The sequence below is a fragment of the Hipposideros armiger genome, unplaced genomic scaffold, assembly GCF_001890085.2.
Source record: "Hipposideros armiger isolate ML-2016 unplaced genomic scaffold, ASM189008v1 scaffold_582, whole genome shotgun sequence".
Classification (NCBI taxonomy): domain Eukaryota; kingdom Metazoa; phylum Chordata; class Mammalia; order Chiroptera; family Hipposideridae; genus Hipposideros; species Hipposideros armiger.
Window position 1 is genome coordinate 463,569 of NW_017731932.1, and position 27,956 is coordinate 491,524.

General features: G+C 51.9%; 1 protein-coding gene and 1 long non-coding RNA gene across 5 annotated transcripts; one reads left to right on the forward strand and one right to left on the reverse strand.

Annotated features, from left to right (window-relative positions):
- Positions 1 to 479: 479 nt before the first annotated feature.
- LOC109371650 (uncharacterized) lies at positions 480 to 2,415 on the reverse strand. The gene is made up of 3 exons (XR_002121907.1): positions 2,215 to 2,415; positions 1,770 to 2,070; positions 480 to 1,243 (listed from the first exon to the last, which is right to left on the reverse strand). It is a non-coding gene; the product is annotated as an uncharacterized LOC109371650 (long non-coding RNA).
- Positions 2,019 to 26,045, forward strand: SLC43A1 (solute carrier family 43 member 1). Of its 4 annotated transcripts, none has more exons than XM_019624281.1 (15): positions 2,019 to 2,101; positions 3,385 to 3,551; positions 12,150 to 12,327; positions 12,444 to 12,499; positions 12,631 to 12,707; positions 15,122 to 15,214; positions 16,828 to 16,961; positions 17,889 to 18,064; positions 19,203 to 19,349; positions 19,440 to 19,475; positions 19,685 to 19,823; positions 21,624 to 21,765; positions 22,038 to 22,111; positions 23,876 to 23,999; positions 25,301 to 26,045. In XM_019624281.1, the coding sequence occupies exons 2-15, from the start codon at positions 3,398 to 3,400 to the stop codon at positions 25,439 to 25,441; spliced, it is 1,671 nt and encodes a 556-aa protein (XP_019479826.1). In that variant the 5' UTR covers positions 2,019 to 2,101; positions 3,385 to 3,397; the 3' UTR covers positions 25,442 to 26,045. The 4 variants fall into 4 exon arrangements, with proteins under 4 accessions (XP_019479826.1, XP_019479828.1, XP_019479825.1 ...); XM_019624283.1 differs by lacking the exon at positions 2,019 to 2,101 and adding an exon at positions 2,328 to 2,712; XM_019624280.1 differs by lacking the exon at positions 2,019 to 2,101 and having other exon boundaries at positions 2,860 to 3,551.
- Positions 26,046 to 27,956: the final 1,911 nt, after the last annotated feature.

Genomic DNA, 27,956 nt, shown 5'->3' on the forward strand with positions numbered 1-27,956 from the left:
GATCAGTGTGAGGGCTTCAATAGAGATTAGTGTTTTCGGGGAGTAGGTGGGCCGGGTTCCTAAGCCAGCCTAGATCAGACAGCTTCCAGAAAGAGTTGAAACTTGAGGTGAATTGTGGAGGATGAATACCTTAGAAATGAAGAAGGGACTCTGTCACCCCATCCATAGGAAGGAACAGGTGCAAAGGCAAGGTGTGAAAGCAGATGGCTTCACACTTCATTCCACAGGTGCTTACTGAATGCCTCTTAGGGCTGTTCTAGGTGCTGGAGATACAGCAGTGAACACAATAGACCAGGCGCTTGTCTTTAGGGCGTTCAGGAGGGGAAAACCTGGGAATGTGGGTTGGGGATGAGGAAGGGCAAGCAGTACAGCCGTGGTGGTCCGTGGACCCCTGGAGCCTGTGGAGGGTGTCCACAATAACCCTGAAATTGGAACGTGTGTGCGCGCGCGCAAGTTCACACGTGCATTTTCACAGGGAGTGGAAGCATAACACTTGACTGTATTCTCAAAGGATCCATGACCATCTTGGGTTAGATCTCTTACTCTAGGACCCCTTGTGCTAAGCTACGGAATTTGACCTTGATCAGGAAGCTCTGGGAGACAGTATGAAATTTAAGATGTGAAACCATCAGAGCCAGACACTGCCCTCTTGCCAGAGAGAACTCCTTGTGCCTTTCCCACTGCTATGCCTTCACTTTGGACCTGGAGAAATGGAATGGGAAGGGCCACGCTGCAAAGCCGACAGGTCTGAGTTTGCATCCTGCCTCCATCCATCGTGCTCCAGCTGCTAGCCGCGTGTCCTTTCCCTCTGTGAAAAGTTGTGAGGTTTCAACGAGACCATAATGGTTTGAGGATTTACTGTTAATTTTTCTTTGGAAAGCGCCCAGCATATAGCTAGCCACTCAGCAAATCTCAGCTTTTATCTTGGCTTGGTGGCTCAGCTGTTCAGAGATGCCCTCTAGTTTGATGTCCTATTGGAACTTCCCCGGGGCAGTTGATCACACACCCAGAGCTTTGCGGCTATCACTAACATTGCTTTCCACACACTGTATTAACCTCACCTCTCTATTGGTTTGCCTTTGTCATCTCATATAAGTCCACACCCCAGTCCAGGTAGAGACACCTCCCCTGTTTCACAGATGAGGAAACAGGCCCAGGAAGTGGAGAAATGTTCCAGGAATCGATCAGTTAATAAGTGTCTGGAAGCACCTCATCATCAGGCCTTCTGAAAAAATTATGACAGCTGCAACAATAATGAACATTTATGAAGCTTACTAGGTACCAGGTGCTGTGCTGAGCATTTTACCAGTACCATAACACTCAATTCCACCCCATCTCCCTGCAGGTAGGGAGGTACTACTAGTATATATTGTTATTCGAATTTACAGAGGAGAAAGCCGAGGCTCACAGAAAGCAAGTTGCCTAAGGTAACGCAGGTCCCTCATTTTGAAAATCAAGACTCAGAACTCTGTCTGACAAACTCCAAAGAAACCTGTGTCATTCTGCCTCTTAAAAAACATTACTCCCAACTACAGTTTAAAGCCCTGCCCAAGCCTGCCTTTTGTCGCGATCTGTCTGCTGCAGCCCAATCTGGTTGTTTTGATCAAGGATACACGGGGTGCTGCCTGATTGATCTGGGGGTCGAGGGAGAGGGAAGGAGGTGAGGGTGGAAATTTTAGGTGCTGGGGGCGTGTGCCGGGGACTACAGGGCGAGTCACGTGCGCGTGAAACTCGATCTAGGAGGAGGGGAAGGGAGCCCCCGCCCCTACCTCGGGGTGCAGCTCCGGACGGGTATAAAAACAACTATCAACTCCGTCGGTCCATTTCGTCCCTGTCCTGCTTCGGGAACCGGTGTCGCTCGGAGGATTCCCAGCTCCCGGACGTGTTCCGAGGGGGTGGCAGCGGCGAGAATATCACCAAGCTGTCGGGTTGAACCTCCAAGGCCGCCGGGATTCGAGCGCGCAGATAAGTGCTGAGCGCCGGTGCTGGTCAAGGTTGGGCCCGCCGGACACCGGACACCGAGAGTGTGGACGCACCGCCCAGGCGCTGCGCTCCCAGAGGCGTCCGCGGCTGCAGGAGGGGCGTTCGCCCCCGACCCGAGGTGAGCAGAGGGTGGGTGTCGGGGTCCCGAGCTGCGCATCCTGCGCATCCGCAGAAAGCCACCCGGGTCCGCTGCCACCGACACTCCCAGACTCTACAAGAGAAACCCGTTACCTGAGCCCTTGGGTCCCACGGCGCCGTGTCCAGTCCCTCCAAGCGCGTCCCTTCCTCTGCTTCCTCTCGGCTCCCTCTAGCCGCACTTCTCTGTTCAGAATGACACTCTTGGGGGGGTCCAACGGACCTGTGGGAGCGCCTGAACCCAAAGCCCCATTTCACAGACGAGGGTACTGAGGCGCCCCCCCTCCCACCTCCGCCCTTCCCCCCGGAGAACGGATTCGTGCTTTCCTCCCTGCGTCTTGCCCGTCCTTGTCCCGCTCCTCTTTGCTTTGCTCGGTCTCACCCTTCTGGCGGCTCCACACCCCCGCGCCGCGGCAGCAGCGGGGCAGGGAGGGGGAGCTCGGGCTCTCTCCCTTCTAGTAAACACACCCGCCCGCCCGCCGGCCGGCCGGCCGCTGCCACTGCCCTTATAAAGCCAGCGGCCGCCGGACTTCCTGCCGGAGCCGGAGCCCCCTCCCCTGGCTGGAGCCGGCGGGTTGCTCTGCGCCCTACAGAGTGAGTGAGAGTGAGGGGCGCCCGGGAGCACCGGGGGAGCAGGAGGGCCCGGTCTGGGTCTCAGTCCACGTGGCAGCTGTTGGCGTGCATCGAGAGACTGTAGGGACACTGGCCGCCTGGTGCGGAGAGGGGGAGGGCTTGCTGTCGCCCAGCCCCAGAACAGAGGAGTGGTCTTAAAGGGCCACAGGAAGGGGGTGGGGTGTGGCAACGGTGTCTTTGGCCAGCGTCAGACTTCCCTTTCCTCCTCCTGGTTGCTTCTGGGGGGTCCTTTCTGGCGCGGGAGGCCGGATACTGGTCAGCGGTGGCTTCAGAGTGCGCCCTGCCCCTTGCCGACCTCTGGGAACTTGGGGAAGTGCGGATTTGGCCCCTGGGAGCGGGACTCTTGCCTGGCCTGGCCTGGTTGGAAGAGCCCGGCAGCGCGCCAGCAAGCTGTTGAGCGAAGACAGGACCTTCCTTGTCTCGATAGTGGCCCGGCGGGAACTCAGTGCCACGTGCGCCCCTGGCACTGCCGGTGCGCCCTGGGCCAGCTCAGCGGCACCCGATGGGAAGCCCAGGGTTCTATGGGGCCTCCATGAATACCCCCTCGTGAGCTGGCCCAGCAGCCACCACGATGCAGGACCCTAACCAGGGGCCGCTGGGGGGCCCTGTGCTCAGCGCTCTGTTCCTGTGCAGGCACGCGGCCAGCATGGCCCCCACGCTGCAGCAGGCATACCGGCGGCGCTGGTGGATGGCCTGCACAGCCGTGCTGGAGAACCTCTTCTTCTCTGCCGTGCTCCTAGGCTGGGGCTCCCTGCTGCTCATGCTCAAGAACGAGGGCTTCTATTCCAGCATGTGCTCAGGTATGCCCTAGAAGGGGCCAGCCAGGCTGGAGGAGGGGCAGCAGAGGGGGGAGGTGGACACCAGAGGACAGGTGGCCGAGGGGACAGAAAGCAGGGCTGCTTAAACCGGGGCAGGGAGTTGGAGAGGCCACTTCTTGACCTCTTCAAACTTCATCTAGAGAATGCGCAGGCACTCTGCCCACTCTACCTCCTTTATCTAATTCAGTCTTCACTGAACGCCAGGTATCCTGCTGGGCATCCAGATGCTGGGACTGACCTGCACAGCCCTAAGCCCTTGGCAGCCTCAGGTTTAGAGTAAAATGGAGACTTCTAGAAGGGAAGTGCTACACCTAGCGCGTGAAGGATTTCTGTAAGGATAAATAAGGCACAGGAGAACCTACAGAGTGGATTGCACGGATAGGGCCTGCACTCCTTTTGCAGACCTTTGAACCCCAAGTCTTCAAATCACCCATTTGTACAAAGTTAATAGTCTCCTTTCCTCTAGGCCAGGCATCTATGAGGGTTCCCATTTTCTATTTCAATAAACTTGACTTTGTGTGACCCCAGTGAGGGAGTGGGAATTCTAATATTCCATATGTAAGATAACCTAACCATATCTGACCAACAAGTGCCCTGGGCTGTCTGCTGGAAGGGTAATCTTTGTTTTCTGGGAAGGAGAGCTGTGCTGACGAGCTCAGCCTAAGGAGCTGGATGGATGTGGAATTTGACCCTTCCCCTGCTTATTCTCTTCCTCCAACTTCCATATTGAGGAACAGGGTCTTGGAGGAAGGCCAGCGAGGGTTCCAATCCCAGCTTCCATGAGTTTTCTAGCTGGGTGACATTAGCAAGTTCCTTAAAACATTGAGCCTCATTTGCCTGGTCTGCAAAATGGGAATAATAAATAATACCAGGGGTGCCAAAAATATGTACACAAGTGGACACTGGTCAACGTTGCTCAAGCAGTACTTCGCCGTAATCAGAAGTGTCTGGACGCTGACGGTCACCACTTTGAGCACCTCTTGTAATTGCAGAAGTCAAACGTGACATGAATTCATCTTTTGTTATCGGTGTATATTGAGTATCACGATTTTAATAGTTTTTTCCTTTCTTAATGTGTGTATACATTTTTTTGGCACCCTTTGTATTTACCCTACGGGTGTGCTGTGAGAGTCCATGACGGTTGATAAACAGTAGTGTCATTCATTCCTGGGCGTCTCCTCAACTCAGTTCCCTGCAGGCATCTGCCTTGGTTGTGGGAAGAAAGCCAAGGCCTTGGGGGTAGCACTAGAAAGGTCTTGATATCTGCTCTGAGCAGCACCCACTCCACCGTGGGCTGCTCCGCCCCTGCCAAGGTTATCTGTAAGGAAGCAGCTGGTGGCATGGAGGAATGGCCCCAGGGTGATAGGGCCCCCCAGGAGGTGGAGATTAGAGTTGGCAGCTGGCCTGGGGAGGCAGGTTGGGTCAGGAGGAGTGGGCTTGGGATGAAATGATAGGCATTCCAGAGAGCTAGGAGGGCTTTGGGGAGCCCTATCTGCAAATAGAGGTGGGGAGTCCAGGTCCCATCTGAGTTGTGTACCCTGAAGATGGTGAGGACTTGTCCTAGTGGCCTTGACGCCTACCACTGCCAAACCAGTAGCTTCCTCCTGCCTCCTCCATATGTTGTTTTTTTTTAAAATCAACTTTATTGAAGATTACTTTACATCACACGTTTTGATGAGGTTGGACAAATTTGTGTGCACCTCAGGAACCATCACCATAGTCAATACTGAGTATATTTCCATCACCCCTCAAGTTCCTGCTCCCCTTTTACTTATTGCCCATCCCTCCACCTGTGCTTTTTAAAAATACGGATAAGAGCTTTATTAAGATAAAAGTCACATATCTTACAATTCACCCATTTAAAGTATACAATTTAATAATAGTTATGGGGATGTAAATTACAGAATAGGGAATATAGTCAATCATATTGTAATAACTATATATGGTGTTACAAGGGTACTGGACTTAACCAGGGTGATCGCTTTGTAAGTTATATAAATGGCTAATCACTAAGTTTACACCTGGAACTAGTATAATGTATGTTAACTGTAACTGAAAAATTGAAAAAGAAAATTGAAAAACCTATTAAAAATGAATAAAGAAATGGTCTTTGAAGAAATAGTTGCAGTTGAATAAATGTTGACTTGACTTGAAATAGTTGCAGTTGACTTAATTGCCTACAAAGAAAAAAAAAACAAAACAAAAAATAAAGTATACAATTTAATGGTTTTTAGCATATTCAGAGTTGTGCTGCCATCACCACAATTAATTTTGGAACATTTTCTTGACCCCAAAAAGTAACCCTTTCCCCATTATCGGTACTACTGTCCTATTCTCCCCACCCCACCCTCCACCCCCAAGTACTAGGCAACCGCCCATCTACTTTCTGTCATAGGTTGCCTATGACAAAAATAGATTTGCCTATTCTGAACATTTCCCATAAGTGGTATCTTATGATATGTGATCTTTAGTGACAGTCTTCTCTCACTGAGCATGGTGTTTTCAAGGTTCCTCCAGGTTGTGTGTAGCATGTGTTAGGACTTGGTTTCTAATACTCCATTGCATGGATCTACCACATTTTTTTTATCCATTCGTCAGTGATGGCCATGTGGGTTGTTTCCACTTTTTGGCTCTTATGAAAAATACTCCTATTCATGTACAAGTTTTTCTTTGGACATATGCTTTCCATCCCCTTAGGTATATGTCTAGGAGTGGGATTGCTGGACCATAAGGGTAACTATGTTTAACATTTTGAGGAAGGGCTAGCCTGTTTTCCAAAGTGGCTGCACCATTTTGCAGTCCCTCCAGCGGTGTACTGAGGGTTCTAATTTCTCCGTACCCTAGACAACACTTGTCATTGCTCATCTTTTTTTTATTATAGCCATTCTAGTGGACATCAAACATTATCTTTTTGTGGTTTTTGATTTGCATTTCCCTGATGGCTAATGATGTTGGGAATCTTTCATGTACTCCTTGGCCATTGGTATATCTTCTTCGGAGAAATGTCTGTTCAGAGCCTTTGCCAACTTTAAAATTGGGTTATTTGCCTTTTTATTTTTGAGTTGTAAGAGTACTTGATATTCTAGATACAAGTCCCTTATCAGATAGTGATTTGCAAAATTTTTCTCCCACTGTGGGTTGTCTTTTCACATTCTTCATGTGAAAAGCACAAAACTTCAGGGGCACAAACGTTTAATATTGATGAAGCCTAATCTATGTTTTTTTCTTTTGCCATTTGTGTTTTGGTGTCATGTTTAAGAAGCTATTGCCTAATCTAAGGTCACCAAGATTGACACCTATGTTTGCTCCTAAGAGTTTTATATTTTAGCTCTTACATTTAGATCTTCGGTCCATATGGAGTTAATTTTTGTATGTGGTGTGTGATAGCCACCTGGTGTTTTGAGTTCTCAGAAGTGAGTGTGTGTCTGAGCCTGGTTATTTGGGATCTCTAGAGGTGACCAATGCGAACCTTCCTCCTATTCTCAGAACTTATTTGCCTATTTTTGGAAAGCAGGGCACCACATGTCTCCCTTCCCCCACCGCTCTTTCACTCAGGGGACTCCAACCTCAGTCCTTGGTGGGGGATGCTATACCCCATTCTGTCTTAGTCATGCTGCCCTATCAAAAGCACCTATTTTCTGCTTTTTGAAGCCTCATTCGCTGTGGTCTTGGCCTCCCTCTACAGGGTCCCAAGAACACAGAAGCAGCCCAGGAGTCTGTGTCCCCATAGTGTATGGAAACAGCATGACTTCCAACTCTCCCACGTGCCAGTTGGCTGACGTGAGCCAGTTACTTAACTTTCTTAATGTCTCAGTTATCCCATATGTAAAAAGGAACCAATAATCCCTACTTGCAGGGCTGTTGTGAAAATGAAATGAGAGCAAGATTGCAAAATTCAGACAACTGGTGGTGGCTGTTACGTTCTGGAGCCTCCGCTGTCAGCTTTTGCTGTGTGACCTTAGGCAAGTCACCTATTCTCTCTGGATCCCCTCTTCTAAGTCTGTACCATGGAGTGGACAACCCTCATCCTCTTTGCCACAGAGCAGTGATGCGAAGACCAAATGATGCCATTTAGCAAATGTGGAGCTCATTATTGAGGTGTTCATTAGCATCGGCTTTGGGGTTTCCTGGCCATGCCCCCTGTTCTGCTCAGGGCTTTCTGCGGTCCCTCTGTTGAGGTATACCTTGGGGTGGGTGGTTGACCCACCTGTAAGGGCATCACAGTTAAAGGGCGGTGTGACTCAGAATTTAGGTAGGGGCAGTTCAGTTTATCACACACTACTGTATATCTCACATAAGTGCCGAAATAAGAAAACAGTGGCTAAAGTTCCTTAAGCATTTTCTATTTGCTAATTAGATCTTTAGTCCTCACAACAAATCTGTGATGTGGGTTTTATTATTAACCCCACTTACGGAAGAGACAGCTGAAGCTCAGAGATGCTAAGTAACTTGCCTGAGGTCACACAGCTAATAAACGGAGCAGAGCAAGCGTTCAACCCCAAGTCTGACTTTGGAGCCCTTCTTTTTGCCTTGTGGAAATACTACTGTAGACCTACTTCCCTGACCTTCAGCTTGGGGGAGTCCAGACATAGACAGGACTACTAGCGAGAGCCCAACCCTTTGGAAGTTTTGGTGAATATGACTATGTCTTCTGCAGGAAAGCGAAGCATCGGGGGATGAGGAAGGGCTCACTGACCAGGGAGACCAAGAAAATGGGATCGTTTTGTGAGTGTCTGCATGGCAACCCTTAGAGCCAGCCTCTCCAGTGGCTGCCACCACTCCCCCTATTTCACAGGTGGGATACCAGAGCCTCGGTTTCAGCAGCACAGCTAGTGGAGCCAGCTTTTAGCCATGCTCTGGACTCCAGAGGCAGATTGATGAACCATGATCCTGTTTCCCACTTTTTCCCAGGCCTAGTCATTTGGAGTTCACGTTCACGTCTTCATTATTTCTGTGTGCCATAGGTGTTATTATTTACTTAGTATTTCCTTTTAAATCAACCCACTTAAAAAATTAACCTCATTTGAAAGTATAATATCCTTGGAATCTTGGGTTTGATGTTACTTACACACACACACACCCCATACACATGTACACATATGTTTCTAATATACATATATATATCTCCCTAGTAATATGTATATGTATATATGCGTGTGTTATTGAAAGCCATTCAAATAGCTCATAATTATGAAACATCAAACACCACTCCATGTGCCCCCTAAACCTATCCTGAGTGCCCACCCCATTTCCACACTCGGGGGAACACCGTTTTCCCTGGCTTCTAAGCCTGTCTCTGCCACTAGCTTACCGAGTATGCTTTCTCTGTCCCACTCCACGCCTCACTTGACTCGTCTGTGAAAATGGGGCAGTTGGGTTGGATTTCAAAGACCTCTTTTGTTGTCTTGACATGGCTAGAGGTCTACTAAGAGGTGCTTCAGAAGTCTGGCTTTACCCAACCACGCAGAGGAATCAGGTCTCAGGAACTGGCTTGTATTAGTCAAACTCACAAGAGCCTGATCGATAAACCAGAGAAACACATGTGTTAATTGACCAGAGCTACGAGCAGCCCTGGGGGCTGGAATTCTGCACCAGTGGAAGAACACATTTCCTTGCCAGCCCTCACGTCTGCTGAAGCCGCCCTGTCCGGGACAGAGAGGCTCTGTGGTACCATGGAAAAGCATTGGCACTGGAGATTGTCTTGAGTTTGAATCTGAGCCCGCCTGTAAGGGGCTGTGTGGCTGTGAGCTGCTCTGCTTCTCAGAGCCTCATCATCTATAAAATGGGGAGTATATACTTGCTTTTTACGGTTGTTGTAAGGATTAAATGAGATACTACATGAAAAAGCCTGGCACAAAGTAGGTGTTAATTAGTTGAGAGGTAGTGGGACTGTTCGTGAGAGACAAGTGTCATCTGATGGCCAAAGACTTAGAAGCAGGGGCAGTGTCTAATTCAGGGGCTGCAAACTAAAAGGCCAACAGAGGCCAGGCAGTTAATAACTGGCAAATCAGGGCAGATGTAAGATGCTAATATCTGAGTTAAAAGTGAAGTGAGGACTTGTGTGACCTGGAGAAGGCAAACCCTGGCGAAAAGGGGTGGCCTCTACTCAGCTCCAGAAATGGCCAGATCTCCTGACTTTTTTATTTAAATTTTATTGGGGAACAGTCATGGTCATTGGTCACACATTGCTTTCATGCTACCTACAGTGGTGTAGTTGACTCTTTTAAGGAGGGTGCAGCTCACAGTGACCCATGCGGGGATTGAACCAGCAACCTTGGTGTTATCAGTACAATGCTCTAAGCTCTAACCAACTGAGCTAACCGGTCACCCCTCTTCTGACTTGTTTTTTTTTTTAAGATTTTATTGGGGAATTGGGGAAGGGGAACAGCGTTGGGGAATCGGGGAAGGGGAACAGACAAGTTGCTGTCCTTTTGTTCTTCAGTCCAGTTGTGGAGGACGTCGCTTCACTGGCCCATGTTGGTATTATCATTGCGCTCTTCCCGGCTGAGGCAGATCGGTCGCCAGCCACTGGAAGGCCACTCAGGGCGGCTCATGGCAGCTAACGCTGGCTGCCACCCGCTCATGCCCGCTGCCGGCCACTCACCATAGCTCACAGCAGCCCACTGAAGCCCAGCTGCAACCTACGCCATCATGGGTGACTCATGGCAGCCCAGCTCCAGGTTGAGCTGTTGTTCACCATCTTAGCTCTAGAGGGCACAGCGTCACTGGCCCTCATGTGGGATCTGAACTGGGGCCCTGCTGCTCAGAGCTGGCGTCCCAAGCCAACTCCTAACCAATGTGCCACTTGACCGGCCCCTCTTCTGACTTCTTAAAGAAAAGCCAGACTTCTGGATTTTTTATGTGATAACTCCTGATTTTAAACTGGCACTCAATTAAAATTTCCAAGCCAAGCAAAACTTATGTGTGGGCCATTGCTGGTCCGCCATGTGCAGCCTCTGGCCTAAATGATCTTTGTATTTCTTCCTGCACATTACCCACTGTCCCAACACAGTGCCTGTCTTACAGTAGATGTCCAGTAAGTGTGTGTAGATGGAATAAATGGGTGCAGACAAACCTGGCAGAGAAATGAACAGTGATCATAAAATCACTAAACTATGGGGCTAGCCTGAACCCTGAAGGCTGTGTGGTCTAAACTACTAATCACTCCTTCCAGGTGTCTGAGCACTCTCCCCAGCTTCCTTGGCAGTTGGTACCTACAGATGGAAACTCCCCGTGGCCCAATGCAGCTCTTCACCTGGTTGTCCAGCACTCATGATCTGAAATGTCTTCTTTGTTAGATCACTTCGCCCTTCCGCCACATGCATGCCCTTCAGATATCTGAAGTCAGGGGTCATTGTCAACATTGAGGTCACTAGTGGTGGCCCCCCCCCACCCCCCGAATTCAGGCACTATTACATCTTCCTGTCACAGCACCTATCACCCTTTAAATCAGTGTCTGCTCTTTTCCTTGTGTATTATCTAATATAAGCCCCAGGAGAGCTGAGCGCTTCCTGTCTTATTCACTGTGGGATCCTCAGCACCTAGAGAAGAGGCTGACCACATTGGGACCCTTCAGAGGAGCCATCATCTCCCCTTCATCAGCCATTTCAGGAGCACCTTCCCTGGGCCAGGCCCTGGACAAAGGTCTCTGTTCACCTTCTCCAACTGGATCTCCTAAAGAGCCTGTGGGTTAGGCATTCTCTGCTCCCTTTTACAGGCAAGGGGCTTGAGGCTCAAAGAGAGGAAGTTACATGTCCGAGGTTGCACAGCTAGTAAAGATGGTGGTGGGAATTCAGACCCTGACCTCGCTGCCTTCCAGGCGCACCCTGAGTTTGTCCTTGGCAATGATGCCTAAGTAACAAATTGGTGGCGGGGAACAGCCACCTCATGGCTCGCTGAGCATTGAGTGAAGTGAAATCACCTGCCTTCCCCCACTAACCTTTTTCATTAACTTGTCACAACTCCAAGTTGGCAGTTTACCTGGAGGACACGTCCTCCCAGTGAACCTCTAAGGGGTATTGGAGGGCAGTGCCGCGGTCCTAATGCTGCGCCTCAGTTTCATCATCTGGAGATTGGAAATACTTTATTAGCTGACTCCTGGGGCTGTTGTGAGTTAATAAGGTGACTGCTGAGAGCATTGCCTAGAACATAGTTAAGTGCTCAATGAATATTAGCTAGTATTTTATCAGAATGTTGTTTATGGGGTGAGCTTCCTGTAAGTTTTAAGTGAATCTTGTTACGTCAACTGAGCATCACTCACTGACTTTGTGCCCGGATTTGAGGGTGCTTCCTGTTGGGGGTCTATGACCCCCTAAGATTGACCATTGAGTGAATGTTACAACTTAGTAAATACGTTAGTGTCTGTGAGCATGTTTGAGGTAGCTGAGGCCTCTGATTGGGTGTGTGGCTCCTCCAGGGTCACATACTGGATGCTGCCATTTCTGGAGCCCCCTCCCCACCTGGCTGGCAGTAAATCAGATGCATGGGATTTGAGTGCAGGACCCCTGATGCCAGGCCACTCTCTCCTGTGCCCCGCTGCTCCTGCTCTCATGTGCTGAGCCCTCCCTTGCCCCTCCTCAGCTGAGAACACCACCAACACCACCCAGGATGCACAGTTCCGGTGGCCCAGCTGTGACCCCCAGGAAGAGATGCTCACCCTGGGCTTCACCATCGGCTCCTTTGTGCTCAGCGCCACCACCCTGCCACTGGGGATCTTCATGGACCGTTTTGGCCCCCGGCCCACACGGCTGGTTGGCAGGTGAGGTGGTGGGGCCAGGCCTTGGGGAGCTGGAGGGCAGGGAGTGGTGCTGCAGGGGGAGGGGAAGCTCTGAGTGTTAACAGTCAACTCCTCCCCTTCCCCCCACATCTCCACAGCACCTGCTTCGCAGCGTCCTGCACCCTCATGGCCCTGGCCTCACGGGACACCAAAGGTGAGAGGTCTGGCCTCTCGTAACCCCACGAGAAAAGAATGAGTGGGATAAAGGTGGATGCTTACCCCGGCTCCTGCCCTTGGCCTCTCACAGCTCCCAAATGCCCTCATCCACCCCTCTCCCCTTCCCAGTTCTGTCTCCGTTGATATTCCTGGCACTATCCCTGAATGGCTTTGGTGGCATCTGCCTAACGTTCTCTTCACTCACGGTGAGTATGACAGGCTCCGGCTTGGCAGCAGGGCACTCAGGAGTGGGGTGGGGGTAGGAGTGAGTGAGGGTGAGAGTGGAGAAGGGCCAGTGGACACAGATCAAATGGGTGTGTGTGTGTGTGTGTGTGTGTGTGTGTGTGTGTGTAGCCGATACTGTCTATTGAGCTGTAGGCACTGGGGCTGCAGCACAAACAGAACGGAACTTCCTCACCTTGCTGGAGCTTGCATTCAGGGTTTGGGGGAACAGGCAATCCCCCAAACAAGTAAACTAATACATTTTGTCCGTAGTCATAAGTGCTGGAAAGAAAATAAAACTGGGTAATGTGATAGTGACGGAGCGAGCAGCTTGGGATAGTGTGTGTGTTTGCCTCGCGTATGTGTGGCGCTGCCCACGGGAAAGGGCGTGAGAAGGCAAATGTATTTTTTAGTGTATTCACTCAAACCACATGAAATTACTGACACTGACTTCACTTGACCTACAAAAACGGCTTTTTCACAGGTCTCGTCCTCTTACGCATATGTGTCAGTTTTGTGTGTGTGTCACTCTAAGTGTGTGTGTTTCTGTATGTGGGTGAGTATAAGGGTTCAAGGCTTATGAATGTGTGACGCGGGGAGCTGTTTCTGGCCGGACCAGCCTCTGGCTGGAACTGGCTGTTTATCTCTGGCTGGGCTGTTTATCTCGAACGAGGGCCGCCTGACCACCAAATTGGGTGTTTTGGGCGGAATTTCACCCCAGCCCTTCATTCCAGCCCGGGACATTTCACAACTCTCTTAAGGAAGCAGTTCCCTTCCTCCCCGCCCCCTTCCGCAGCCTCTTCCCCACGCTGTGCAACTTGGCTCAGAGCCCTAAATCCCTTCTCTGCCCTGCCCAGCGCGGCGTGGCGGGAAGCCTAACCTTGGACCCTGTCCTGGAGGGCCCAGGGTGCAGGCTTAGGGGGCTCTGCCTGCAGACCGGCCGCCTCTCCGGCCCCTGCCCCGCCGCCGGTAATCGCCAACCAATGGCAGGGCCCGGCGCTGGCCCCGGCCCCGCCCCGCGGGCCTCTGCGTTAGCTCGGATCCCGCCAGGACATATCCGAACCAGGACGTCCAGTGCTGCCCAGCCCGTCAGCCCAGGGTTAGCCAGGCTGGCCTTGCGCCGTGCTGGGTGGAGACAGCGCTCTGGGACCCTTGGGTTATGGGGCGGGGTGGCGGGGCGGCGCAAGGGCCTGGACGCCCTCAGTCCCGGCACTTTCCCTGGCGGCCTTGGCAGCATGCCTTGCAGATACAGGGTTCCAGGGAAACCTCTGCCCGAGTAGGGGGTCAGCCAGGCCCCACACCGTTTTCATAGCTATTTGGAGGTTGGTGGGGGACTCAATTCTCTGTGTTTATCCACCTTCCTTTTCAGAGTTATCTGAGGTTCCCTTATCGGCTTGGGTTTTCCCTTTAGTAGAGAGGGCTTAAGGTTCTAAGGCCCTTCCCAGATATGGGATCTGCAGAGCTGGGAGGATGGTGGGGCCACAGTGGGTGTACACAGGGGACACCATGACTTTGCTTTACCCCTTCCCTGAGGGCTTGGCTCAGGCCAGTGAGCAGAACATATGATCAATTAATTCTCTACTGGTGGGAGTTTTGTGCACGTAAGAGCCACCACCTCTCCTGGAAACCTGGCCTTCCTTAGTCCCACCGTCACCTCCCTAGCCTGTCCCATGACTTGTCCTGGCTCAGCAAACACTGTGGACTGAGTCCTTTGGGGCCACTGGGAAGGTTAAGGGGCACCATCCTGTTACAGAGCCAGCCATGGTCAGTCACAGCCTGGACTTGGGCAGAGCTATAATAGAACAGCCAGACAGGGGAGAAACTCATTAACGTGCGCTGTGAACTTGAGTACATTTCCTTCCCTCTCTGGGCCTCACTTTTCTCATCTGTCTCATGAGTTGCACTAGATCAGTGTTTGTTTGTTTTTTTAAAAAACTTATGTTCCAGTTACAGTTGACATACAATATCATATTAGTTTCTGGTGTACAACATAGTGATTAGACATGTACTATAGCGAACAAAGTAGATCAATGTTTCTTAAACACCCATTCCATGGGTTATGAAGAGGCGGCACAAAATAAAGAGGCTCCATAAGCAACGAACTTGGGAAACCCTGGGGTCAAACAAAATTGACAAAACTTCTCTTTGAGGGCGCTTCTGGGAGCCTTTCAGATGCTAACGTGCCTTGGGAGTCTGCAGGAGGGTGGTTAGAGCAGTTTTTGGTATTGACTTGCCTTAGAACTTTTCTGTGGCGTCTCATGGGGCTGGTGTTCCTGGAGATCACTGTGAGGACAGCTGGGTTGGATGCTTCCAAGTTTTTCAGGCGGGGCTGGGAAGGGGGAGCCGTGGGCAGATGTCGGGGTCTCCCCTGCTCACTGGCGCTGTCTTCTTCCCTCAGTTACCCAACATGTTTGGGAACCTGCGCTCCACTGTCATGGCCCTCATGATCGGCTCCTATGCCTCTTCTGCCATCACGTTCCCAGGAATCAAGGTACGGAGCTGTCTGGGGTACAGTGAGGTCACTGGGTTTTCTTTTGCCTTTAAAAGAGGACTGGGTGGGGCTGGATACATAGTGGCTGGTGTCTGGTGACCCAGCTCCTGCCGCTCTGGTCGGTGATCACTTCCCACCACCTCTGGGGGGAAAAGCACAAGGCATCATGGGAAGAGACAACACCCTGCTGCCGACCAGTGGGCCTGATTTCTCTTCTCTCCTTTCCTTGACTGTTGTCCCAGTCCAGGCCTTTATCCTCTCTTCTGGACCAGTGCAGGCTTTCTCAGCAGGTCTCCTTGCCTCTGATCTTTCCCCTCTCCCATCTGTCATTCACAATGACTTCCAGAATGACCTTAGCTGGAGGATTTGCTCACACACCCACTTCGCCTACACTATCAAGTCCATCCTGTTCTCATGCATTCAAGGCTCTTGGTTCTCTGACCTTACCCGACCTTTCCAGCCACATCTCCTTCCCTGACCCTAGAGAGGCTGAGTACTTGGGTCCAAGGTCACAAAGCTAGTCCATGCCAGGCCAGATCCTAGACAGTTCAGTGGTAACAAATGGTCTATCAAATGGTATCAAATGGTAACAAAGTGCCCTTTTAGCTGGGCCATAGTATGCCCCTTACATTCCTCCTTGGGCAATTAATTTGTTAGTTTAGAAGGCCCTTGCTCAGTGTGTGCAAATGAGTTTGAGCGTATGTCTTGGCGGGGTGGCCGTCAATTAAGGAGCAGCAGGCATGGAAGTGGCAGTTCTCCCTTCTCTTCAACTAAGGCAACTAAGTGGGGCTTGAGGAGCCTCCTTTGGGGGTATGGTCCTCTGACGCCCTGTCCTGCCCACAGGGAACAAAGAGCCCCAAGGCCCAAGGAGCCCCCAGGTGGAACAGTGTTCCTGGGCAGCACTGGAGCTCTGAGCAGTAGTTCGAGGGGGGAGGGCAGACGTCAGTCATTCCAGGCAGAGGGTGGCAGAGAGGACAAAAGGAGGGACACCCCAGTAGAGGGGCTGACACATTGGCACAGAATCCCAATCAATTCAGAACCTATTTGTCCTGGGTTAGGAGGCCTTGAGCTGAGCATTGCACACCTCCCCTCCCCCCTCAGTGTCGCACCTGGGATCACCTGTGAAAGATGAGATAAGGCTTGATTGCTGGGTTTGTCTTTCCTCCAGGGAACAGGCCAGGAAAGGGCAGGATAAACACTGTTGGGGCTGGTAAACTTAGAGCCTTAATTCTCCTCTTTTGTACATAAAATGAAATGATATTTTTGTGTAAAAACAAATGTGTATGGACTCATGGGCAAAGCTTGTGTCTTTTTAAGATAATAATGGGAATTTCAAAGACATTTTGAGCTTGTGGCCAGCAACCTCAGCACCTTGTGGGTACTATTTCACCCTACTTTAGGGGGCTGCAGTAAAAAAGGAAGAGGGTGGTGGGGTTTCTAGGTCTGACTCTTATCTTCTGACTTTGGTTTCCTCATCTGCAAATTGGACACAAGGAATGAGATAGAAGAGACTTTCTCTAAGGCCTCTGAGGCCTGGGTTCTACCTCTGGCTGGAAGAGGTGGGCCTGGCCGCCAGGTGGCCTCCCTCATGGACCTACCCTCTCCTCCCACAGCTGATCTACGATGCTGGTGTGTCCTTCGTGGTCATCATGTTCACCTGGTCGGGGCTGGCCTGCCTCATCTTTGTTAACTGTGCCCTCAACTGGCCCAGTGAAGCCTTTCCTGCCCCTGAGGAAGCCAGCTACACGTGAGTTGGTGCTATGGGGGCACTGGGGTGGGAGGGGGGACCCCCTCGCTGCAGAGGGAGAGGCCAGGGGTGTGGTGATGTGGTGGACAGAAACAGCTTTGTTTCTGAGAGAACTGGATTTGCAAATCACCTGAGCTCCTGAGCTCTGCTGTTTCATCCCTACCACGGGCCTGAGCCTACCCACCCACAGGAATTAGGAATACACCTGGTGCATCACAGGCAGTCAAAACATGGTGACTGTTATCATTATTATCCTTCCTGGGATTGGAGCATGGGATTCAGAGTAAGAGGGACCCCAGCAATAGTGCCATGTGCCATGTGGACCCAGAAGGGAGATACAAAGGAATCAGATACCCCACACTTTGTGAGGCAGCCTGAATGCTAACTTTTCCTGATCTCCTATCAGTTCACCTGGGGACTGTGTGTGTGTGTGTGTGTGTGTGTGTGTGTGTGTGTGTGTGTGTGTGTCTCAAGTGCCTCCTGTATGCCAGGCATTGCATAGCCCTCATATAATTCTCAAACAGCCATATCACATGGATTCTGTTAACTCCATTAATAATACAGGTGCAGGGAACAAAGTGTTTCCTAAGGTCATACCCTTGGAAAGGGGGTGAATCTGAGGTTGGAGTCAGGCTCTCTGACGCCAATCAGAGTTTTCAATGCTGCCCCTATGGCAACAGCCCCAGTCGAAAATGACTCATCCACTCTTTACTTACTGGGCACTAAACTGATCCCTGGGCTGGGCTCTGAGGGACCCAGACATGAGCCCTACACTAGGGAGCTTAACAGTGGGCATGTCAGAGCTGTGTAAAAGGGTGCTCGGCCCCCCTGGGATGACTGGGACAGACCCCTAGAGGCAGGCTGTTGAGGGTAGGCTCTGTGGGGCTGCTTTCCATTGTTCCCGCCTGGCTGCTTGGCTCCTGGCAGGAAGAAGATCAAGCTCACTGGGCTGGCCCTGGATCACAAGGTGACAGGTGACCGCTTCTACACCCATGTGACCATCGTGGGCCAGCGGCTGAGCCAGAAGACCCCCAGCATGGAGGGGGATGACCTCTACAACTCCTCCCAGGACGTTCATGGTACCTCGGAAAACCCTCGTGAGAGTGAGTGTCTGGTTAAGGTGCCAGTCTTGGGGGACAGGGAAGGTGGGTCCTCACGCCTAGTGAGCCTTCATGCCCAAGGGCTCACCTTTCCCCTCTTCAGTTCTCATAACACCCCATGGTGTAGGTGGGCAATCCTCATTTACAGAATTGGGGGCAGGGGAATCAGAGCTCAGAGAACTCTGGGAAATTCAGATTTAGGAGTACTCTGTTGGATTCCTGGGGTGATGGAGAGAGAGGAGCTTCTAGAATGGGGCAGGGTCTCCAGGCCTGTGGAGAGGCTGGTTTCATCAGGACCCCCTGCAACCTCTGAGCCTCTTGCATCAGGCACATGGGGCCAGGTGAGCCAGCCTCCAGGCTAGGCCTGCCAATGCCTGGCTGGCTGGCGCCCCCTGCTGGCCGCAGAAAGAGATGAAACTCGCCTCCTGAGGTGGCCAATTCCGCAAGTGTCAACTTTGAGATTAGTGAAAGATCACTGGCCTTGGAGTCAGGAGATGGGGGTGTGAGTCCCGCGCCCCAGTTACAGGCCGTGTGACTTGGGTAGATCACTTAACCTGGCTCTTGCTTTCCTCATCTCTTAAACTAGCACTAATAACACCCACCTCACAGGGAAGTTGGTTGTGAGGATTGAATGAAGTCATGAACGAGGAAGCTCTTTGTAAACTGCAGAGCACTGTGCAGTTGCAAAGGTGTTATCCCCGTGGCTGGTCCTCCCATGGCCGACTTATGGGCGTGAGCTGAGTCAGCTAACCTACGGCTTCTAGCCCCATGAGCTTGGGCAAGTCATTGAGCTGCCTGAACCACAGTTTCCCCAACTGTAAAATGTGCTAAAGACAGGGTGTTGTACGATTTGATTCAATGGGACAATACATGTCAAGAGCACAGCACATAGTAAGTGCTTAATAAAGAGTAGCTGGATTATTAGTACCGCACCAAACATAGGGTTTACAGAGGTCACCTGAAAATGTTCTGTTGAGATAGTTACAGGGCTGGACAAGAAAGGACTTGGAGTCCAGTAAGTCTGAACCCTTGCTTTTGAAGAAACCAGTCTCTCCAAAGTCACACAGAACTGCGACGGTTAGGACATTCAGAGGGAAATGGAAGATCTGCAGCTCAGAGGCGCCCCCTGCTGTCTCCCCAGAGTCTGTCCCCTTTCGCCAGAGCCTCTGCTCCCCCATTTTCCTGTGGAGCCTCCTCACCATGGGCATAACCCAGCTGCGGGTCATCTTCTACATGGCTGCCATGAACAAGATGCTGGAGTACCTCGTGACCGGTGGCCAGGAGCATGGTGAGGTGCTGCTGAGCCCACGGGGGGCACAGGAGGGTCACCCTGGCTGAGCTCCTCTCACCCCGACTTCTCCCCTGCCACCCCCAACAGAGACAGTTGACCTGAAACAAAAGGCAGCAAAGACAGGTAAGGGGACGAAAGCTGGGGCCCTGGCCCGTACCCACCTTGCCATTGCCCACTTTGAAGGATGCCTGGACCCACCCTTATCACCCTGGGCATTTGGGGGATCTAGGAATCTGGGGTCAGAGGGAGGCTGTTTTGGCACTCCCTCTTCTCCGCCGGAAGTGGGTGGCGATGCCAGCCCCTGATCCCACGTCCCCTCCCACCCTGCGCAGTGGAGTTCTACTCCTACATCTTTGGGGCCATGCAGCTGCTGTGCCTTCTCACCTGCCCTCTCATTGGCTACATCATGGACTGGCGGATCAAGGACTGCGTGGATGCCCCCGCTGAGGGCATTGCCCTCAAAGATGCCAGGTGACCCACACAGGGATGGTGACAGCAAGCCGTCAAACGGGGCTTTCCGTTTTCTATGTGCTTTCACATCCAGCATCTTATTTCATTCTAAGAGCCCTGGGAGAGCAGAGGTACCTCCCCATTTTACAGATGAGGAAACTGAGGCTAAGAGGGACCATGGCTTGCTTGATAGTATGTCTAGCTGACATCGAGTGCTGACTCGGATCACCCTGCATTGTCTTATTTAGTCCTGCAACAGCTACCTGTACCTACCTCTGAGGTAGGTACATTATCCTCATTTCACAAATGAGGAAGCCGAGACACAGAAAGGTTAAGTAGCTTACCCAAGATCACACAGTTGTGAGTAGCAGGCTCTAGAACCTATGTTATAAAGGGTATACTACTCTAAAGGCTCCTTAAGGCTAGGAAGAGATAGCTGGCATATTGGATATCTATTGCTGTATAACAAATTACCCCCAAACTTGGCTGACATGAGGGCGCCAGCATGGTTGAGTGAGGCCCTTCTGGGTCATAGACCCCTCGCTGTGTCCCCCTGTGACAGAAGGAAATAGGGAGCTCTGTGGGACCTCTTTCGTAAGGGCGCTGATCCCATGATGAGGGCTCCGCCCTCAGGACCTAACCGCCTCCCAAAGTCCCCACCTCCTAACACCATCACATTGGGCATTAGGATTGCAACAGATGAATTTGGGGGTCGGGGATGGAGACAAACATTCAGACTACAGCAGGGTCTCTCGTCAAGCTGTTGGCAGTTATCTGAAGTGTTGACTGGGGTTGGAGAATCTGCTCCTACGCTCATTCCTGGGGCTGTCGGCCGGAGGTTCAGTTCCTCCCCACCTGGGCCTCTCCACGGGGCTGCTCACAACGAGGCCGCCGGCTTCCCCCAGAATGAGAGCTAAAGGAGGGAGACCGAGACAGACTCTGCAGTGTCTTTCATAATGCAGTCTCAGAAGTGACACACCATCACTCTGTCATGTTCTATTGGTTACACAGGGTAACTCTGGTACAGTGTGCAGGGGGACCCCACAGGGTGTGAATACCAGGAGGAGGGGGTCTTTGGAGGCTGTCTTGTTGGCTGGAGACCACTGTTGGGTCTTGAACCGAGATCTTCTGATTACTGCGCTCTTTTTGTGTTAATCCCATAGTCCCTGTTTGTCCCGAGAGGCTGGGAGAAGGAGACTAGGAGAGAAGGTGTCTAAGGAACAGCACAATGGCTTCCCTCCCCGCCAGCGGTGCCCTGGCCCTGGCCCCCAGCCTTTCTCTGCCCCCTGGTCCTGGTGGCCAGCGTTGATTAGCAGGGCCCTTCTTTCTAGGACCAATGGGTAGCCTGCCCTCATCCCAGCCTCCTGACCTCTCCCCGGGGCCAGTCTTGGAGCTCTTGACCTTGCCACAGAGAGGGGCTTGCTGGGCAGTCACACTTGTCCAGGCTGGTGGGCAGAGACACTTTGCTGGGGCTTCCAGTGAAAAATGATGTGAGAGCACCCCATTTTCCACCTTCCTTCCCACCCTGAGTCTCAGACTTCAGTGTGCATGTGAAATGCTTGGGATCTTTGTCTAAATGCAGATTCCTGGGCCCCACTCTGGAGAGTCTGAGGTTTGGGGTGAGGCCCTGGGATCTGCATTTTTAAGGAAGGCCCCAGGAGATGGCTAGTTGATGGGGGAGCCACACTTTGAGAAACGGTGTTCTCCCTTTTCTGCTGCCCTGATGACAAAGGAACAGCAGAAGGGGGAGAGGCCAAGGTTGAGAGCCAGGGAGCTCCCAGGAGGTAGAGGTAGCGGCCAGTGACAGTCTGTCCTCCTCAGTGACGGGGTTGCCACCAAGTCCGCCAGACCACGCTACCGCAAGACCCAGAAGCTCACCAATGCGATCAATGCCTTCACCCTGACCAACTTTCTGCTTGTGTCCTTTGGCATCACCTGCCTCATTAACAACTTACCTCTCCAGGTACCCACCTCCGTCTTCCCCACCCTCCCTGCCTCCCAGACTCCTCCAAAAGGATGGTTCCCCTGGCGTCTGCCTTCCAGGAAACATGGTTCTTGTCTTCTGGGTCTATTTTTGGGGTTTTCCAGGAAGTGTTTATAGTAAGTTGGGCGGTCGAGAGGGTAGGCATGTGTAGATGGGCTCGGTAAGGCTCCACTTCCCTCTTCGCCTCATCCGTCCTTCGTCCTGCCCCCACACCTGCTCTTCACCTCACACCTCTCTCTTTTTGGTTTCAGTTTATGACCTTTGTCCTGCACACGGTGGTTCGAGGTTTCTACCATTCTGCCTGTGGAGGCCTGTATGCCGCAGTGTGAGTCAGCCCGGGGTTAACTGCCTTCTTGAGCACCCCCGCTATAACTAGGGGATCCCAGAGCAGAGTCAAAAGGGCCCCAGACACCCCGTAAGGCACCCCTCCCACCGCGTAGGTGTGCCCTCCCCAGCCTCCCTGGAATGCTGACATCTCAGAGGATGGGGTGGGAGGAGGGGATTGGTGGGGATCTTGGAGGCCACCTGGCCCACTGCCCTCTCCGAGTTCCTCTAATGATGGGAAGCTCATTTCCTCAGAGGCAGCCCACTCAACTGCAGGATAATTCCACTGTCAGAAAGACTTCCCTTAGAGGAAGCTGAAATAACTTGATTTGATGGCACTTTGGTCCCATGTTTGCTCTGTGGAATGGCTCCCAAAGTGGCCTCTCCCCGTGTCAGCCCTATAAAAATTTCCAGACAGCGATCTTCTTGCTTTGTGTTAAGTGGCGCCCAGTTCCCTTTCTTTTTTTCTTCTGGTTCCCACTGCCCGGCGCTGCCAAGTGACTCTCCCTTGTGTATATGATGGAGCAATATAGGATATTACAATAGTGGTGACAAAATCATAACTGTTACTGGGTACCTATTTCCGTGGCAGGTGCAGTGAGGGACACTTGACCAGCACTCCCTTATCTAAACCTCACTACAGCCATCTCAGTTCTGTTGCCTTCATTTGCGCAAGCTAAAATGGTGGGCTCATCCTTGATTCGTCTCTTCCCTGCATGCCACATCCAATCCAGCAGCAACCCTGCCAGCCGCCCATTCTACACAGCCCAGATCCAGCCCTTCTTATCTTTTCCACCACCCCTGTCCTGGATGATTGTAGCAGCCTCTGGATGGTCTGCCCTCAGATGCCCTTGCCTTCCCCTGGGCTATTTTTAACACAGTAGCTAGAGACACCTGTTAGGACATAAGTCCCTTCATGGCACTCCATGGCTTCCCGTCTTGTCTCTCAAAGAAACAGCTAAAGGTTTTATTGTAGCTTAAAAGGACGTGGGACCTCTCTGCCCTCGTTCCTCCGCTCCTCACCTCATACACTCCCCTCCCCCTATGGCCACCTCAGTGCCTCAGAAACCCCAAGCATGTTCTCCGCTCAGGGCCCGTGTCCTTGCTGTTCCCGCTTCCTAGAACATTCTTCCTCCAGCTATTCGTAAGGCTCATGGCGGTCTCACCTTCTCCAGGTCTTTACCCAGTTGTCCTTTACTCAGCGAGGCTTCCCCTGGCCACCCTATCTACAACTGAAACCCTCTTGGCACCCTCATCCCCTTTTTCTGCTTAACTTCTCTCCTTAGCATTTAATCACCATCGAAGGCACTATGCCTTTATCTGGCTTATCGGGTGACTACCACCCGCCCCACCAGAATGCCTCCCCCACGAGGACAGGAATCTTTGTCTGGGTCATGGCTGAGTCTCCCTGCACGTAGACTGGCACCTGGCACATAGTAGGATCTCAATAAACATTTGTTAAGAGTAAGTGAAGAGCCCAGAGAAGTTAGGTGTATCCCTGTTTTTAGTGGAGGAAGTGAGGCTCAGAGAGGTTGGGTTACTTGTTATTATCACATAGACAGGAGGCATCACAAGCCAATTCGGTGGCCCTGAGGTCATGGCATATATACCCTCCAGGCCAGCAACCAAAGAGCACATGTGAAGAGCTGAACTCAAGCCCTACGCTGCCTGGCTAACATAGCGTGGTGTCCAGGGAGGGGCACAGGAGGCGTGCCGGGCGGGAGGGCCACACGCCCTTCATGCTTGGCCCCTGTCTTGTCAACAGGTTCCCGTCCAACCACTTTGGGACACTGACAGGCCTGCAGTCCCTCATCAGTGCTTTGTCCGCCCTGCTCCAGCAGCCGCTCTTCATGGCCATGGTGGGGCCCTTGAAAGGAGATCCCTTCTGGGTGAGAACTGGGGGTGTCATGGGGGAACAGGAGCCCCTTTCCTAGGTGCAGCCCAGGAGCTGGAGGCGGGGGGCTTATATGTGATAGAATTCTTCACCCCTCATCTCAGCCAGCAAGTGCCGTGGGAGTCTCTAATCTGGGGGTTCCTAAGCTGGCTGCCCATCAGAACCCCTCATGGAGTGTTAAAAACACACACTCTCCAGCTTTCTAAATCAGCGTCTCTTGGCCTGGGCCCACGAGTCTGTTTTGCACAAGCTCCCAGGTGACATGTGAAGTGCCCAGTCCTGATCCGATCCAGTTCCACCATATGCAGGGACCTTCTCCAGCCCTCCTGAGAAGGGGTTCCTCCAAACCCCCTCAGTGACAACGCCTCTCCTACACAAGGCAGCAGCCACTAGTACTGTCGGAAAGGCTTTTCCTTACGTTGAACTGACATCTGCCTCCTGAAAGCTGATCTCTCTGCCCTGGGGGCCACCCACTCCGCATAAACCCTTGTCCCACAAGACTGATGATGAAGTGACAGCTGCCATTTACAGAGCGCTCACTGGGTGCTAAGCACACCGTGTACTTTCTTGTCAATTACAGTTGACAGTCAATATTATTTTATACTAGTTTCAGGTATACAGCATAGTTGTTAGACGTTTGTATAATTTATGAAATGATCCCCCCCGATTAGTCTAGTACCCACCTGGCATTATACATAGTTGGTACAATATTATTGACTACATTCCCTGTGCTGTACTTTACATCCCGTGACTATTTTGTAACTAGCAATTTGCACTTCTTAATCCCTTCACCTTTCTCATCCAGCTCCCCAAACCCCCTCCTATCTGGCGACCATTGGTTTGTTCTCTATACCTATGAATCAGTTTCTGTTTTGTTTGTTCATTTATTTTGTTCTTTAGATTCCACATATAAGTGGGACCATATGGTATTTGTCTTTCTCTGTCTGACTTATTTCACTTAGCGTAATACCCTCTGGGTCCATCCAGTCTCCTTTGGTTCTGCCACCATCCTCATGTCTACCTGGAGGGCGCCAGAGCGTGTGGGCACTGGAACACTGGCATTAGCTAGGGTTCACACCAGACTCTGCCACTTTACAAGGCTGCTCACTATTACATGAGATACTGTTGGAACAGTGATTGAGCACAATCAGTTCTAGCTATATTTATTATTCTGGACTGGAACCCGGAGTGAAACGGCTGCCTTCTCCTCCCTGTTGGAGGCGATGGTGGGTCCCCGAGGGAGATGAGGGAGAAAAGAAACCTATCTGACTCTGTGTCTCTCTCTTTGTCCTAAAGGTGAATCTGGGCCTCCTGCTATTGTCACTCCTGGGATTCCTGCTACCTTCCTACCTCTTCTACTACCGTACCCGGCTCCAGAGGGAGCACACCACTCACTGGGAGGGCCCACTGAAGGCGCCTGGCAGCGTAGACCTCTGAGGCCAAGGGGCCTGGATGACAGGCCGCTAAGGCCTGAGCAACCAAAGGGAATGCCTCGTATGGCTTTTCTACCTGTAACACAGACAGAACCAGGGGCTGTGGATTTATAAATACCAAGAGAAGTTCTATTTTTGTAGGGACTTGCTAAAAGGGAAAAAATACACCCTAAAAAATATCCCCTAGAGCAATGCGCCCTTGACTGGAGACAGCCCCTGTGCTAGAAGGATGGGGCCTCTTTCTCCTCAGATTGGAGACCAGGGTGTGGGGCTGCCCTTTCTCTGGACTTCTTCTAGGGGCCTGCCTCCTGGGGGCTTATGGGATCTGCAAACAGGCTACCCCTAAGGTCCCTGTGCAATGCCCAGAGTGTGCATATGTGTGTGTGTGCAGGCACATATGTGCATGCATGTGTGTGTGTGTGTGTGTGTGTGTGTGTGTGTGTGTGTGAAACAACTTTCTCCTCAGAGGAAAGGGGCATGAGGTGCTGGCTGTGTTCTGGATGGGGTGTGGGGGGCAAGCCCCTTCTGGGGGGCCGGAGGGCGGGTTCCCTCCCTAGTGCTGCTTCTTGCAGATCTTAGAGGAAATAAAAAGGGAAGCGAGAGACTGGCTGGTGTGTGCTGTGTTTTGGGGGGTGGAGAGTCTTCCCACACCCCCACTCCTCTTCCTCACCCAGGCTCAGCTGGGGTTTTTTTATAGATTTTTTTTTATTGGGGAATTGTGGGGGAATTCAGGGAGGGGAATAGTGTTGGGGAATCGGGGAAGGGGAACAGAAAAGTTGCTGTCCTTTTGTTCTTCATTCTAGTTGTGGAGGACGTCGCTTCACTGGCCCATGTTGGTATTATCATTGCGCTCTTCCCGGGTGAGGCAGGTCCGTCGCTGGCCACTGGACGGCCACTCACGGTGGCTCTTGGCAGCTCACGGTGTCTGCTTGCCACTCACAGTAGCTTACAGGAGCCCACTGCAGCTCCACTGCAGCCTACGCTGTCACTGGCAACTCATCGCAGCCCAGCTCCAGGTCGAGCTGTTGTTCACCAGTGTCACTGGCCCTCATATGTGGGATCTGAACTGGGGCCCTCTGGCATCCCAAGCCAGCTCTTAACCAATGCGCCCCTCGGCCGGCCCTCAGCTGGGTTTTAAGTAGGATGCCTGAAGTGCCAGCCTGTCCACCTCTGGCTGGCTGGCTCACCTCCCTATTCTCAGCTGTGGCCTGCCCTTAGTGTCTGTACCCAGAGCCTGCCCTCTGCTCCTGCCCCCCATTTCCCAGGGTTTGGGATATATCCGGGAGGCTGGCCTTTTTCCATACAGGGGGACAGGCTGGATGCTTTAGAAAGAATGGATGACTCTCAGACTTTCCTACTAAACCATCCCTGGGGGCCTGTTGAAAGTAACTTTTTTATAGACTCCTGTTTTATCTGAAAACATCATGCAAAACTTGAGTTTCACTTTATACTATATTTATATTTACTTTTAATATTAAAGTGAGGCTTTAAAATTACCTTTACCAAGGTAATTGATGACAACATCTTTGCGGACAAGGGACGTTCCAGGAAGATATACCTTATTTATCCCACTCTTACACCTGTTTGGGTCCCTGGGACACAAGCCTTAGAGGCTAGCGTAAGTCACAGAACGGAGGGATGGGGTAGGAAGGGGCACTACCATTTGCTGAGGATCTGCCAGTGTTCCACAGGTATCTCATTTCATCCTAATTACAGTCCAAGAAGTCCTTAACATCATGCTGAGAAGTTAGGGCACAAGGCCAAGGACACACAGCTCGTAGGTGAAGGAGCTGAACTTGGGACTCGGGTGATTTGACTACTGGGCCCTAAGCACAGGCCTCCCAGGGCAGTTGGGAGCAGAGGGGAGGTTCCCAGTTTCTCAGTTAGCTCTCAGCTGCCCTCAGAGCAGAGAGGGGCCTCAAAGGCCTTTACCCACCCTCCCCAAAAGACCTTGGAAAGCCCCCAGATTTTAGCGCTAGAAGACAGCATTATGGATAAAGCCAAGCCATTCCTTTGTCTTTTAAACTCTTTTGAAGTTAATGAAACAGATTGATCCACCCATTTTACAGATGAAAGAACATGTCCAGAGGGGTCTGGAGACTTGGCAAAGTCATAGCCGATCTGAGTCCCAGTCTTCTGGCCTCCAACACAGTGCCCTTTTCGCAAAATACAAAATCAGAATTGTACAGCACCCACCACTGTTGGGTTGGGTGGGTTCTCAGAGGGCCTGCCCCAGTTTCACTCTGCCCTCTGTCCGGGACAGACTTTCCGAAGTCTGGCGGAGGTTGATCGCGAGTGATGAACGGCAGAGCGATAAACAGAAGTGCGATCCCACCAGATTCTCGAGGTGAGGGGCGAGCGAAGCCCGGCGAGTGCGCGCGTGGCGCGGTGTGCCCAGCAGGCGGCGCTGCGTGGTTGCGGTTGGAACCGGGTAGGGGGGTGAAAGGGGGCGGCGAGCCTGGAAGGGAACCCCCACACCCTCGAACATACCCCCTACCCACGAGTCGGGCTCACCCCCC